General features: G+C 38.6%; 1 protein-coding gene across 1 annotated transcript; it reads right to left on the reverse strand.

Annotated features, from left to right (window-relative positions):
• Nucleotides 1-853: 853 nt before the first annotated feature.
• c1qtnf6a (C1q and TNF related 6a) lies at nucleotides 854-8302 on the reverse strand. Its single transcript, XM_079644476.1, has 3 exons — nucleotides 8022-8302; nucleotides 2840-3046; nucleotides 854-2089 (listed from the first exon to the last, which is right to left on the reverse strand). Exons 2-3 carry the CDS (start codon nucleotides 3036-3038, stop codon nucleotides 1536-1538), a joined length of 753 nt encoding a protein of 250 aa, XP_079500602.1. The 5' UTR covers nucleotides 3039-3046; nucleotides 8022-8302; the 3' UTR covers nucleotides 854-1535.
• Nucleotides 8303-14322: the final 6020 nt, after the last annotated feature.

The following is a 14322-nucleotide window of genomic DNA, read 5'->3' on the forward strand; positions in this document are numbered from 1 at the left end:
ATCCATTCTACCTCAGTAAACTAAACAATTCACGTGAGACAATATTGCCACAAAACCTCCTTTTAATATTTAATAATATTGTCTAAACACTACAAAGCAGAATAATCCCTTCATGAAAGCCTTGTGGAAATGGGGGAGGGGAATATCTCTTGTCAGGACAACAGGAAAGCAAAACTGCTCCAGTTCACGCCAGAAAAATGTGAACAGGAAATGTGGAGCAATCTTCTGGTTGTTTATTCCTAAACAATAACCCTGCCAACTAACTACAACCATACCGTCTTTATAGCAGTATAATGTGGATGATAAGTGAGACATCAAACAGTCATCAGAAAGTGGAAAGATAACGTATAAGCTACGACAGAAAGCACAGAACAAAAAGGGGAAGAAACATTTTATTACTGAACAACTCTCTGTGACATCCTCAAGGGGTCACTGTGCTCATTACAATCATTATCTTCTATTTATGAGACCTTTTTGGAGACAGTCCAGACAGACCGAGCCCTAAGAGGTCAACTTTATGCCTCACAGGTTTCCCACCCACCGGTTTCCACAGGTATTTGCATTGGTGGGCAAAGATATTTTTTATCCACTCCATATTATTTCTGGGATAATTTTAATATACCTTTAATTTAGGCTGAACTGATTAGGGTTAGGATTAGGGTTCCACTCAACTATCAGAAATAACTTTTTACCCTTATGGTAAATTCAGACACACCAACAAAAACTTGAGTTAGCTCACTAGCATGCAGAAAATCTACCTAACAATGTTTTAAGACGGCTATCTTTGGCTTTAAGGGTATTAAATATGTCGTAAACAGCAATGTAAGCTTTCAAATAAACAGAAACACGGAAGTCTGTTTTGCTTGTTTTATTTTCAACGTTTTTACCGTAAGTGGGGTGTAAACTTCCCTCTAGTGGTCATAGTGGGGAACTGCATTCATGTTTGGCTAATAACATTTTAAACATTATACAGTTTTATGTATAAAACCACGTACATTAGTGTGATAACAATACACAAGAGTATTATAAATTTGGTAGCTTCATTAACACAGACCGTTTTTTTAGCACCACATGTCGAGTTACTGAAAAAAAGTGAAGAGGGATAACAAAAATTACCCTGAAGTCACAAACCCTGACATATTTATACTTTAAACAGCATATTCAGTTAATTTATTGACATTTTTATTTTAGCACCACGATGAAGCCTGCACTGAAAAATGGAAACATTGAGTTCAATTAAATGTATTATGTCAGATTACAAATAATTGTTGAAAAGCAATCAAATGTAAATAGGTTAAACTTAATATTATTGCTTTCAACTAACTTAATACAGTTATGTGTAATCTGTTGACATAATACATTTAATTAAAGACAACGTTTACAGTTTTTTAGTGATGTGAACCTCTATTTTAATCTCAATATAAACCTCAGAAGAAACCATTTTTCAGTGAGTCTGTGAAACTTCAATTAGTTTACTTTCCATCCACCTGAGCTCAACAGTCTCATGCTCGGCCTTTCTGCATTACCTCTCTTTTTTAGTTCCCCTCTGTGGTTCCTTTGATGAGGTATCCATTAAAAGTGATATAGACGTCTACATCATCGCTGTAAATGGCGTTCTCCCTCTCCCTCTTGTAGAGGCGCACCCACACCTCGTCATTCAGCTTCAGCTCCAACATCAGGCTCTGACTCTGCATGATGGAGCGGTCGCTGGGCTGGGTGTAAACGATCACCTTCTCCATGTCGTTGTGCATGATGTGCAGGTACGTCTCTTTGAAGTTCCACGTGTGGATGTTTAGGTTGAAGAAGTAGATCCCCGGGACGCGGCAAAGGAATTTCCCGTCAAACATGTTGAAGTGTTCGTCCTGGTTGACGAAGACCGTGTCGAAGACGAGTGCCTGGTAGGTCTCCAGGCTGTGGAGGGATTTGCGGCGGCCCACGGAGAAGGCAGAGTGCTGGACTTTGCAGGCGTCTCCTGGGACCCCCGCCGGACCCTTAGTGCCTTTCAAGCCCATTGTACCTCTGGAGCCTGGAGGGCCTTCAGGTCCACTTTTACCTGAAGTTCCTCGGTCGCCACGTTCTCCTTTGTCACCTAAACAGAGAGATTATAGTCAAACTACCGTCAGAAATAAAGAAGATGTTAACACAAAGTTACGTTTAATTTAAGAAAACGATTGATGTGTTTTAAGGCAAGTTTATTTCTACAGCACTTTTCAACACAAGGCAATTCAAAGTGCTTTACAAATACATTAAGAGCATAAAACACATTAGAAACATTGAAAAGCAAAGAAAATAAAACATGAATAACACAGGTACATGAATAAAAGTTACAGTGCAGTGTAAGATGCGAATAGTTCAAACGTAAGTAACTTGTTGGGTACTGAAGTTGAGTTGAAGAGTTCTTCACACTGTATGAACTGTTGAGATCATCTAGAGTGAGTCGATCGACAGACAAAAACGTTTTTGATCAGCAATTAAGCGTTAAAGTAATTTTGATTAAATTGTCAAACACACATGGAAAGAGAAGGGTGAGCCGGGCGGTATTAAGGCTGCAACCTCATTGCTGGATGCCAATAATCTCTACACCCTAAATTCCACTTGAAGAAAATATGTGGGAGTTAGCTTGATAAAGAAGATTCATTCAAGGAATTTTTCATGTCATAAAGATAACTTTTGGGTTTCGAAAGTCATTGCATAACTTGGAAAACCTGCAGCATTCTCTAAAATCTTCGAGAGTTTTCTGCTTATCAGCAAATACAGACTTTTAAAGAATCCTAAGATGTGGCCATATGGTGGTTAAAAGTGCATCAACCAAGACAAAAGGTGGTCTGACATGGAGTACCTTTGAGGATGGTCATGTTGATGTAGGTGTGGATCTCAGGCTTGTGGCTGAGCTGTGTGTCTGGGGAAGGAGGGTCTCCGCTGCCCTCTGGTGGCTCCAGGTGATCACAGCAGCGTCTGCAGGGGACAGGAGGAGAACCTGGGGGGGGCACCAGGGCCCCGAGGGAGGCGAGGGACAGAAGGACGAGGACACCCAGCATATCTGCGCCTAGAGTAAGAACAGAGAAGGGTATCAGATGACAACTGTACGATTAAACTTTAATGGTCAGATCAAGTCTGAAATTTGACTTGCATCACAGCAGCTCCATGTGTAACATCAACATAGACAAATATCAAGACACAATACATGAAAAACAAACAACAAACATTTAACATAACAGCACGATCAGTAAGAGAAAACAAGCTCAAAGAGTCTTTAGCGTATTTACTGTGAGGGTTGACTGGAGCACAAAAGGATGCTTCAGTCTCACTTTATTGAATCGAGGGACCCTGTATCCCCAATTAGATCAGGGGTCTCAAACTCAAGGCCCGGGGGCCAAATCCGGCCAGCGACTTCATTTTATGTGGCCCCGCAAGAGCTTGCAAAGAATATAATACGTTTATTATAAGGTTGCAGGCCGATTTACAGAAGCACGTTGCCCATAAACGACATGTCCCACAATGCATCTCGTTTTGTGACATGCACACTGAAGGGACCTGCATTTATTTGCCCTGGACTTCTGCTTTCAGACGTAGTTAATTACTGAGTTATTATCCTATCCGATAATAATCAAATTCAGAGGCAATAATGTAATATAATACATTATTTAATATATATTATATATTTATATAGTTACAACGGGCCTTTGAGTGCAACCTTTATGCGAATGTGGCCCGGGATAAAATTTAGTTTGACACCCCTGGATTAGATGGTAGTTCATATTCACTGTTCAGAACGTGACTGGAAGAGCCACAGCGTTTTCAACTAATCAGCTATAAATTAATCTACTTATTTATATAAATAGTTATCACTACAATAAACCATATTTCATTTTGTCTTAATGTACATATCATATTCTATTGACAGGCATAGACTTCTTGCACTATTTTTTATTGTATTTTATTATATATGTTGCATTGTTGGAGGAGCTCAGGTCAGACCAATTTCATTGCCATTTCTACACTGCAACTTTGAGCATATGACAATACAACTTTTGAATCTTGAATCTTCTCCTGGTGAATGTTGGGGATTTATTTCACTTGACCTATTGCAACTGGAGCTGAGTCAACGCTGCAGTGAACTTGACAATGTCAACGAACAATAGCATTGTGATGTTCAGCAGGTATATAGTTAACCATGTCTACGGTCTTAGTCTAAACCAGGCACAAACTAGAGCTGAGGTATTTGGACATCAACAAAGTATTGGATGGATTAACATTTGAATATCCTCTCTATAAACAGCCAGTAGTCTGTAGGAAGCAGGATTTTTGGCATCGGAAGCGTTCTGGATTAATTTTGTTTGGCAAGATGTATTAACCAATCAATTCTAAGACAGCTCTGGCTGAATACGGATAAACATTTGGTGTGGAGTGCAAAAGTGGTTGAAAGCATTGACCGAACTGCTTTGTTGGAACTTGTTGGCTATTGTTTGTTGAACATTAAGCTTTTGACTACCTTGTAAAATAGCTCCTTGCACTCCATTCTGGCACCTGAGGTCGCTGATCTGACTGTAAACAATAGACAGTGCGCTGAAAATAATTTACATCAGCTAGAACCCTCTCTCCCTTTCTCCCAGTGGCTGAGGGAAGGTCATAACATCTTCTGGAAACCACGAATGCCTTAAAAAAACTTCCCAGCAACCAATCCAACACTGTTTGCCAGGAGTCAGACGGGATATCTGGAATGTAGTTTGATGTGCTTTATGGAAACATGACTGCACCACGATATATCTGACAACAACCTTTCCATCAATGGCTTCAGGGTTGTTTGGACAAAGCTTGCATCAAATACTTTTCCATCAAAATCGTTCCATCAACAACGTTTCCATCAACGCTTCCATCAACGCTTCCATCAACGTTTCCATCAACGTTTCCATCAACGTTTCCATCAACGTTTCCATCAACGTTTTCATTAACGTTTCAAGGTTTCCATCAACGTTTTTCTGTTGATGTATTCCAATATCGTGCAACTGTCACAAAACCTAGATTCCCCCTGTGGTTAATAAAGTATTTTGATCGATTGATCGGTCAAATAGTTGATGAGTTATTTCAGATTCCACCAATGAAATCTGATTTTGATCTGATGATCAAAACTGCTAGAATTTCAAAAAATAACAGAATTATAAGGCAGATAAAGTGTTTGAGCTAAAACAGAAAAAAACTCTTTGCAGAATTCTTAAGCCTTTAGGGGTCTTGGTGAAGAAAGTGTTAAAAAGTTAAAAGGTCTGCATATTTGTAAGAGGAGGCAAAACCATGGGGATTCCCAAAAGCAACAAAACGGTGTTCAATTAGAGAGGAAGGAATTAGAGCAGGATGAGCTGTTGGGGATTTACTTATATCTTTTTATGAACCACTTATCTCATTGTGTTTAATTGTGGATTAAACACAACTTGAATATTTAATTCACCAATTGGGATTCATTCCGACTTTTGCCTTTTAATTATGTTAAATGTTTGTGAAATACAGTAAGAGGAAAACATACATCATGAGTTCACAAGAGAGAACGGGGAAAACCACCAGAAGCAAAGACGATTCAATTGAATTTAAGAAACATATGTACAAGACGTTGTTCAGCACCTTCTCAGGAAATAAGACCATGATGTGTCCTTGATGTCACTCCCAGAGCAGCGGAAAAAGAAAGAGGAATCTTCAACCCTGAGCCAAAGAAAGCATGTATCACCCCAAAGAAAATAAACATTGTGGAAAAACTAATAAAGTGAAGCATTTTTATAATTATGAGTTGGCCATGCTTTCACAGTGGCATTTCGGTGGCTGCTAAAATGAAAATCCATGGAGGGTTTCTGCACTCACTCACCAAAAGAGAATGTTTCCTCACTAATGCGCTTCTCATACAAATCCCCAAAGAAAAGAAAATGTCAAAATAATGGAGCGAGCATGCAAGGACCATAAATCACCTGAAATATTACCCCGCAGGCAGCCCATAATTTATCCCCAATTAGCTCAGAAAAGGTCAAAGGCTTATTTTATCCAGAGAAAGTCAGTGGAGTGGGGGGGGGGGGGGTTTATACAGAGAGCCAAGCTGAGTAGTTTTGAATGGAAAAGCAATGGCTGTGTGCCAGTGATCAGCCTGTAACTGGAACAGTGTGTCCATGCTGTGTTTATACAGCTGTATCCATACTGCCTGATTGTTGCATCCTCCATACAGGGGTGCACAACTCAGGAAAATACCACAAAACAGATACTCTAAACGTTAGGAAACGCTGTGACTGTTGCAGCATCGCTTTGATCTACAGACAACACAACTTGGACCAATTATATTCCCAATGGTATTCTGAAAATGGACCATTTTGTGGTCTTTACATTGATTTCCCAGTTTATTGGTTACAGATGTACACTCAGATACAGTCCAAATACTTTATTCTTCTGAAGGTTTTTTTAAACTGTTTGAAAAATGTTGATCATTTGGAGGATGGAGGAAATCAAATGACCACAAAAAGACCAGTGAAGACCACGGACTGACACAGAAACGACTACAAAAAGACAGAAAAACAACCAAAAAGAGACTATATATGGATATACAAAAGACTACAAGGACAATAAAATGACTACTTGGAGATGCAAAATGCCCAGAAAGATTTTGATCTTGACAAGAGATCAGGCCAATACAAAAAAAGAGGCAAAACAATATGAAAAAGTTCCACAGAGACACAAAAAAGAGCCACAAAACAACTACATCTACAGTAAGTGACCCAAAACAAACAAGACCCTGCAAAATGGCTTAGGCAGAATGGTTAGTAAAGAAACACAAAAATAACTTCTAATAGAGGCTAAGAAGAGACAATACACTACTACAAAGAGATGCAAAATGACCAGAAGAATATGCAATATTTTTACAAAGAGACACAAGATGGCTTTTGTATTGTACAAGTGCAAAAAGACACACACGGATGTAAAGCAACATAACATAGCTTCGTTGTTTGTTTGTGTATTTCTCAGTCTCTCACAGGGGCCCATCGACATATCCAATGGGCTCATTGACATATCCAATGGGCTCATTGACATATCCAATGGGCCCATCGACATATCCAATGGGCCCATTGACATATCCAATGGGCCCATCGACATATCCAATGGGCCCATCGACATATCCAATGGGCCCATTGACATATCCAATGGGCTCATTGACATATCCAATGGGCTCATTGACATATCCAATGGGCCCATCGACATATCCAATGGGCTCATTGACATATCCAATTGGCCCATTGTCTCAAAATCTGTCCAAACGTACTGTCATTATGTTCAGGGTTGCTAGGAAGCACAGTTTTGATAGCCTCCTATTGCAGTTTTATAAACTCTGATGCTGTGTGTGTTTATCACACTCACTAATAACACCGTTTCACAGCTTAATACAGCTTCATGTGCATATTACATTTACATATTATTGTTGGTCCTGATGTTGTGTAATCTGGAGTCACGCAGTGTAAATCTGCTGCTGTGTTGAACTGCTGTTGGGATATCCAGTGTGTTTCATATGGCTCCTAGCCTCCTACACTGACCAGGGGATATTACATAACGTAATGTTTTCCTGGAAAACCCCATCTGAACTGGAAACGGGTAAATGGAAAACACACAAAGTTTATTCTCTTATATTTAGACACTGTCCGGAGGGGGAGGGGCTTCTTTATGGGTTTTGGCGCTTTTGTTTTCTTATTGCAAATGTAGATATGCATTGTAAATCCAATTAGGATAGATCTTCATCTTTACCATAACGTTTGAAAAGTCCAAGTTAAGTAAACACCCAAAGGGGCTATAGACAGTGAGACAACTAATTAAATATGGTCTACATTTAGCAGATTACCTATAAACGCGGATTTGTTTCTATTGGTGGTTTCGTGCAGCCCGGTGAGGTTCAAGCGTTAAAAAAGTTGCAATCAGAAGTTCATCGTTTCATTTACTAACAACTCGCCCATTCAGCGATCATGCAGACTGATAACTGACACATTAATCTGAATGGATCTCACCTCGTTCACGGTCCTGCAGCTGCTTCAGTCCTCCGGAGGAGAGAGAGAGTCCTGAGTCAGCTGCTCTCCGCTGTGTGTCTCCCACAGATCCCTCCTAGTTTCATGCAGGCAACATAGTGTCTCTCCATTGATCTGGGATTACTGTTAGCAGATTTATAGTTGATTTATAGTTGATGCTTCTGTTAAAGCTACTATAAGGCAGTAGTTCAATCTGTGTTGTTTCGCCGCAGGTAAGTCGTGTACAGTGCCGTTTGTGCGATCATAACTCTGAGGACCACCCTGCAGGGTCTAATTACAAAGCCTCTAAACTACAGGTCCCCCCCCCCCAGGTCTGCACTTCCTCTCTGTTGAATTCCTCCATTCCTCTTTCCCTGCTGCTATCTGCTGCAGCTGCAGAAACACACAGAGAGAGAGGCAATAATCAACATTTCCAGACCTGGTGTAACCTTGTGCCTCACCTTAAAAAAGTGTGCCCTGATAAGACGGAAATGTCCAATTTAAATGAAAAACTTACAAACTAAAAATGTAGTTATAGTATTTACATAAAAGCTAGAGCGAAAACCTAAAATATTAGATGATGTCATGCTTGTAATATTCTGTTCTATGGACATGTAAGTGTGTATTGTATTGTATTGTAAGTCTTGTATTCACCAAGATGTTACAATGCTGTATTTACAGTGAGCTTAAAACAGTATGGTTTTAATGGAGAGTGTTCGAGTGTCTGTATTTTGGCTACACAGTTTAATAGTCTCATTATATATATTAGGAGCTGAGATTGAACTTCCAAGGGAAAAAACAAGGTACTTCAGTGGTTCATGTCAACTGGGATATAAATTGGTATGCTAGAGAAAAACAGGCCTAAAACAAAAATGTCTTACTCCAAAAAAATGAACAGCTGACGCCAAAGAGTGTGTTTCAGTGCAACCACAGACCGAAAAACTAAGAGACAGAAAAAGGACTGTAAAGAGAAACGAAAGACTGCACGGAGAATGAAATGACTAATTGGAGACGCATAATGCCCACAAAGATATGAAAAATGATCTAGCGAACACAAAGAGAGTTAAAACAACTACTAAGAGATGCGAAAAAGCAAACACAAAACAACCATAAAGAAATACAAACACTTCCAAGAGACGCCAAAAAGAGAATTATACAAGTGTTGAAAAAACTATAAGAGACACAAGATGACTCAGTAAAGATATATAAATAAACATCCACTCTCTCCTTGTTGAAGACATGTCGCAGTGGAGTCATAGCTGGTTGAGCTCCATCTCCTTTACGACCCCATGTTGGAGTTGTTTGCAGTCTGTCAGAGAACGAGAGGACACGAGGCAGGACTTGTGGACACGTGTACCTCGAGCACAGCTGTTGACCATTACAGGGTTGAGGTTTCATGTTCCGCGGTTACATCAGGAGAACATTCCTCTGGTTTTCCGGCCAATGTAAACTTTTAAGAGTCTCGCCTTTGACCACCTGACCTGCGATATCTCTGTAAATATTTACTAGCTGTTTTCATTACAAATCAGACGCTACTATTGGAGCTTATAACTCTTCCTCCTGTCTGACCCCTGTAGTCCTCCTCTACTGTTCTGACAGGTTGAATTTAATTTATAAGTCGTAAATCAGAGGTCTCATTTATCTCTCTGTTTGGTATCTGTTTTATAAGATCAAGCAGTATCCCACACCCATGACCTCAGAGTTATAAAAGGACTATTTTTTTCCTTACAGGTGAACCACTTGCTCTCCTGGGATTGGCGACTGATGACTAGATATTGGCGCTCGCTTGTGTCATAAAAGATGGAGATTTTGAAGGCCTGAAGAATAATTTTATTTGGACACAACAACCCTACATCCACTTTTCCAGAACACAAGACATATTGTTAGTGGCTGCCATGATTATGGGTCACTGCGTTCAAAGTTGAAAACCAGAAATGAGTTGAAATGCGAGCCTTCAAAACATTCCTGTGGCTCGGCGGAGGAAAAACCGCTAGAGGACGGACAGTTGGTTAGCATTTAAGCAGCTGACAAATCTACAAGGATTTGAAAGCTGAAAAAAGGATTTGATGAGATTTTAAAATTAGGTCTGCATCACCCTCTTTTATCAGGAACAGCTGATTTGAAACTAGAAACAGACATAGATGAATGGTTTCCAACTTTGATCTCTGTGTGACGTAAACTCTGAAAATGAAATAAAAACCATCCCTGAAATTAAAGATAATCCTTTCAGTCACAATACTATCAAACTAGTAGGATATAACGGTACCACTTCACAATAAGGCCCGTATAAAGGGTTTAGGAATAGTTTGTAACTCATTTATTAATTAGGTTGTGAACACTTTATAAATCCTTAATACGCAAGACATGAGATAAACAGGGCGACTGTGACCGGTTGCTTGCCAAATAGTGAGCCCACATTTATCTGTACTGCTAAGCCTTATTAGGAATGGTAGTAACTCATTAATAAATGGGAATGTGTTTTAAGCTTTATAAGGCTCCCTTTTGGCCACTATAAATGTTAGTAACTCATAAATAAATGGTCGTAAAGAGATGCCAAGAAAAATCAAGATGGAAGGGGGGGAATCAACTCAGTGAACAGCAAGGATGCTGGCTGATGAAGAAGACGAAGTAAGCTAAGTAGCCAATATAAGGCGGAGTCATCTAGCCAAATAGTGAGCCTGTGTTGATGTATGAAAACTATGTTAGAACTGGTTTATAAATGATTAATAAAGTGTTTACAACCTAATTCATAACCTACTTATAAAACCCTTTATGAATCCTTTATAAGGGTAGTCTCATTGTAAAGTGGTACTGATATAATAAAAGGAAACACATTCCACTGTATATGTTAAAACCCCTGACTTCCAATTTATTCAAATGTATTATTATCTCTTATCAGGGAGAAAATACTTTCACAAAGAGACAAATTCTTTAGCGACAATATTTATTTGTATTGAAGCCACAAGAGGCCAAATATTTGTTATCACATTCTTAAGGCGCGTTCACACCAAGTACTTTTCCCACAAAGGTTCCTGAGAACTCTTTAGTTCTCATGAACTAAGTACAGATCGCGTTCACACCGGAAATTAGTCCCTGGGGGTGGATTAGGCAAATGAAGCCGCTGACGTCACTTCTTCTTCTTCTGCTTTGGATTTACTGGCAGGCCGCAAACAACTTCACTTCGTATACTGCCGCCCAAAATCCCTGGCCGGAAGTCCCCGGAGTTAGGGACTGGCTTCAGTAGAAGCTGCTGGGACTCCCAGCAGCTTCTACTGAAGCTTTCCGAGTAAACGGCCAGAACGCCGACACCTCCTCATCTCCACAGCTCCCATGTTTTATTTTGAGTTGTCATAAATTAGTCTCTCCGCGTTTCTGCGCTGGGCTAATGCTAATAATGCAATGCGAAGATATTAAAATGGCGGCTTCACAAACATTTTTGGGAGTTTGACGGGGCGTGGTTTGCATTCCGCCCAGCCAATCAGACACAGGAACCTTTTTCTCCCACGAAAGTCCCTGCTCTCTAGCAGGGACTGAAAAGGGGGTAAAAAAGGTTCTCTAGAACTAATTTAGTTACTGGGACTTTTTGGTGTGAACGCAACTAAATCGTAGTTCTCAGGAACCTTTATGGGAAAAGTACTTGGTGGTATTGTCCCTATTTTAATTCTCTCAAATAGCCTCTATGCAAGGTCATACAGAAATGGACAGTTACTATCTTTATTATTATCATTACTATATATGTTATTATTATTTTTAACATGTTATTTTAATTATATATTTATTTGCTTTTTATCAAAACAAAAGAACATTTTCATTATTTGTATTTATTTATTATTTGAATATTGAATACGTTATTTTAATTATATTTTAATTTTGTATTGCTTTTTTTTACAAACTAAAACATGTTTGATCTTTTATTAATAATGTATTTATTTTCATTATTATTCTTTTTTTAAATCTATATTTGTTAAAGTTGTCTCTAGCAATGCAAAGGGCACTTCTTTTTTAATGTCTAATGTAATGGGGAACATCAATAACATGTACATTATATTAAATGAAACTGCATTTCACCTAAAAGAGAAGACTCACAGTAAGTCAAAGTGCATGTGAATCCAGAGGAGGATGTGCAGCTGTGTCTCTGTTTCCTAAAGAGGGTGAAACACGGTCATCCCGACCCCCCCCCCCCCCCCCCCCTCACTGTGGGTTACATCCACATCCAAAACAAGCCCTGAGGTTTTGTATCAGACTTTACAGGTTCTGCTTTTCATTCACTCTGTCTCTCTTTCTCTACATCTATTATTTGCCAAAGCTTCCTCTGAGATTGACAGACAGAACAAACAAGCTAAAGGAAATGAAACAGGCTGAGAAAACAAAGATTAAGATAATGTTCATTAAATCAGGGCGAATAATTGAAATGCTAGTTTTCTTTGTTTTACTGAAGACACAAGCAGATCCAAAAGGAAGAAGAGAAAGAAGTTATTTTTATCTTTTGTTCAGCTTTCTAATGTCCCCTAGTGGCAGAATGAACACAGTACATCTAAGATATTTGAGTCTATTGTGAGATAAATATGAGAATTGTCTTTCACAGTAACAACAACAGAGAGGAAGGAGATTGTATTACCTTGTACTCCATTGGTGAAAGTTCTGCACCGTTGCACAATTTTGGAAATATTTGTCTGAGTATTTGCACATCTAAAAATAACTTATTCCATTCCACTACAAATCAGAGGCATATATTTAACTTTTTCTTCAATTATATCTCTGACAGCTTCACTTTCAAGACAAGACAACATATCATCAACAAATGCATTAGAGTGTCTTATCGTATGTTAATTCAAAGCTATGTCAAACAAACTCCACCCTAAACTTTTGCGGCATTAAAGGGAAGGCATCAATGAGAGAAACACAAGAGATGTTTCTGAAATGGGCCATTCCTGCAGGACTTTTACTAAAGTATTTTACATTGTGTTATCACTGTTACTTCAGTCAAAGTGCTGAATACTACCAGCTCCACTGCCAAAGACAATGGGTTCATAGGGTTGTTGCCATGTATCTATTTTACTGTATTGTGATTTGTGTTGATTGTTAACCATATGAATAAGAGTACTGAGATATAATAATTACATAGAAGTAGAAATACAACAGTCTAGACATTTAGAAAGATATAGTAACATTTTAAATGTATTTGAAATTATTATATTTTGTTATATGCATTGATAGAATAATGTTTGTACGTATCAGTTTAAATGTTGCAGCTGATCAAGGAGGGGCTACTTTGAATACCTTTAAATACTGCAGTGTATCTTAATCTAAAAAAATGTGATATTTGGTTTAAAACATATTTTGTAACAATAATCTGAATCTGTAAAGTAGAAACTAAAGGTATTGAATACATGTAGTGGAGCACTTCAATATGTTCCTCTAAGTGTACAAATAATTTGGAAATACTTAAGTAAATTACAGGTAACTCATAAGTCTCACACCTTGACCATCTATGAACACATAATCATAACCCAGTATTTTAATGTTATTCTAAAATGGGCCATTACTAATTAATTATTGCTTTTTTAATTTGTGTTGCTTTTGGTAATTTAAGTATATTTTGATGCCTGTACTTTTTTACTTAAGTAAGAGTATTTTTACACATTGAAAAAACTGAAATGTTGACTTTAGCTAAATGTGTTATGTCAACCGATTTATTTTACACAACTGTATTAGGTTAGTCGAAAGTATTAATATTAAGTTTAAATAAAATATATTAGGTTCAACTTAATACTATTGCTTTTAACATACCTAATACAGTTATGTGAATTCTGTTGACATAATACTTTTAATTAAGGTCAACATTTCAGTTTTTTCAGTGCAAATTAGTTGCGCTACTTTTACAAGATAATTACTTTTGTAATCCCTGAAGTGGCTCGACATGTTCTGGGTATAATAAATAGGTTACGCTGTGACAAGGTAAGAAGAGTTGTACAAACCCAGATGAAAAGCAACATCTTGTTTGTTCCTGACGTGGCTAAATATCTCCAACTCTGTGAGGTGAGCGGAAGTCGCTGGTTGTGTCAAAGTTAAATGTCAAACCGCACTCTAATACACACACGCTCACTCTCACACACACCGCCAGGACCACCTGACAGGACATGTAAACACTTCACACACGTTACACACACGCTGTCTCTAACACTGTTTCTCACGTCACCCCCCACCCACACCCACACCCCCCCCCCACACACACACACACACACACACACACCCACCCACACACACACACACACACACACACACACACACACACACACACACA

This window comes from Notothenia rossii (genome assembly GCF_949606895.1).
Source record: "Notothenia rossii genome assembly, chromosome: 8".
In the NCBI taxonomy this organism is placed as follows: domain Eukaryota; kingdom Metazoa; phylum Chordata; class Actinopteri; order Perciformes; family Nototheniidae; genus Notothenia; species Notothenia rossii.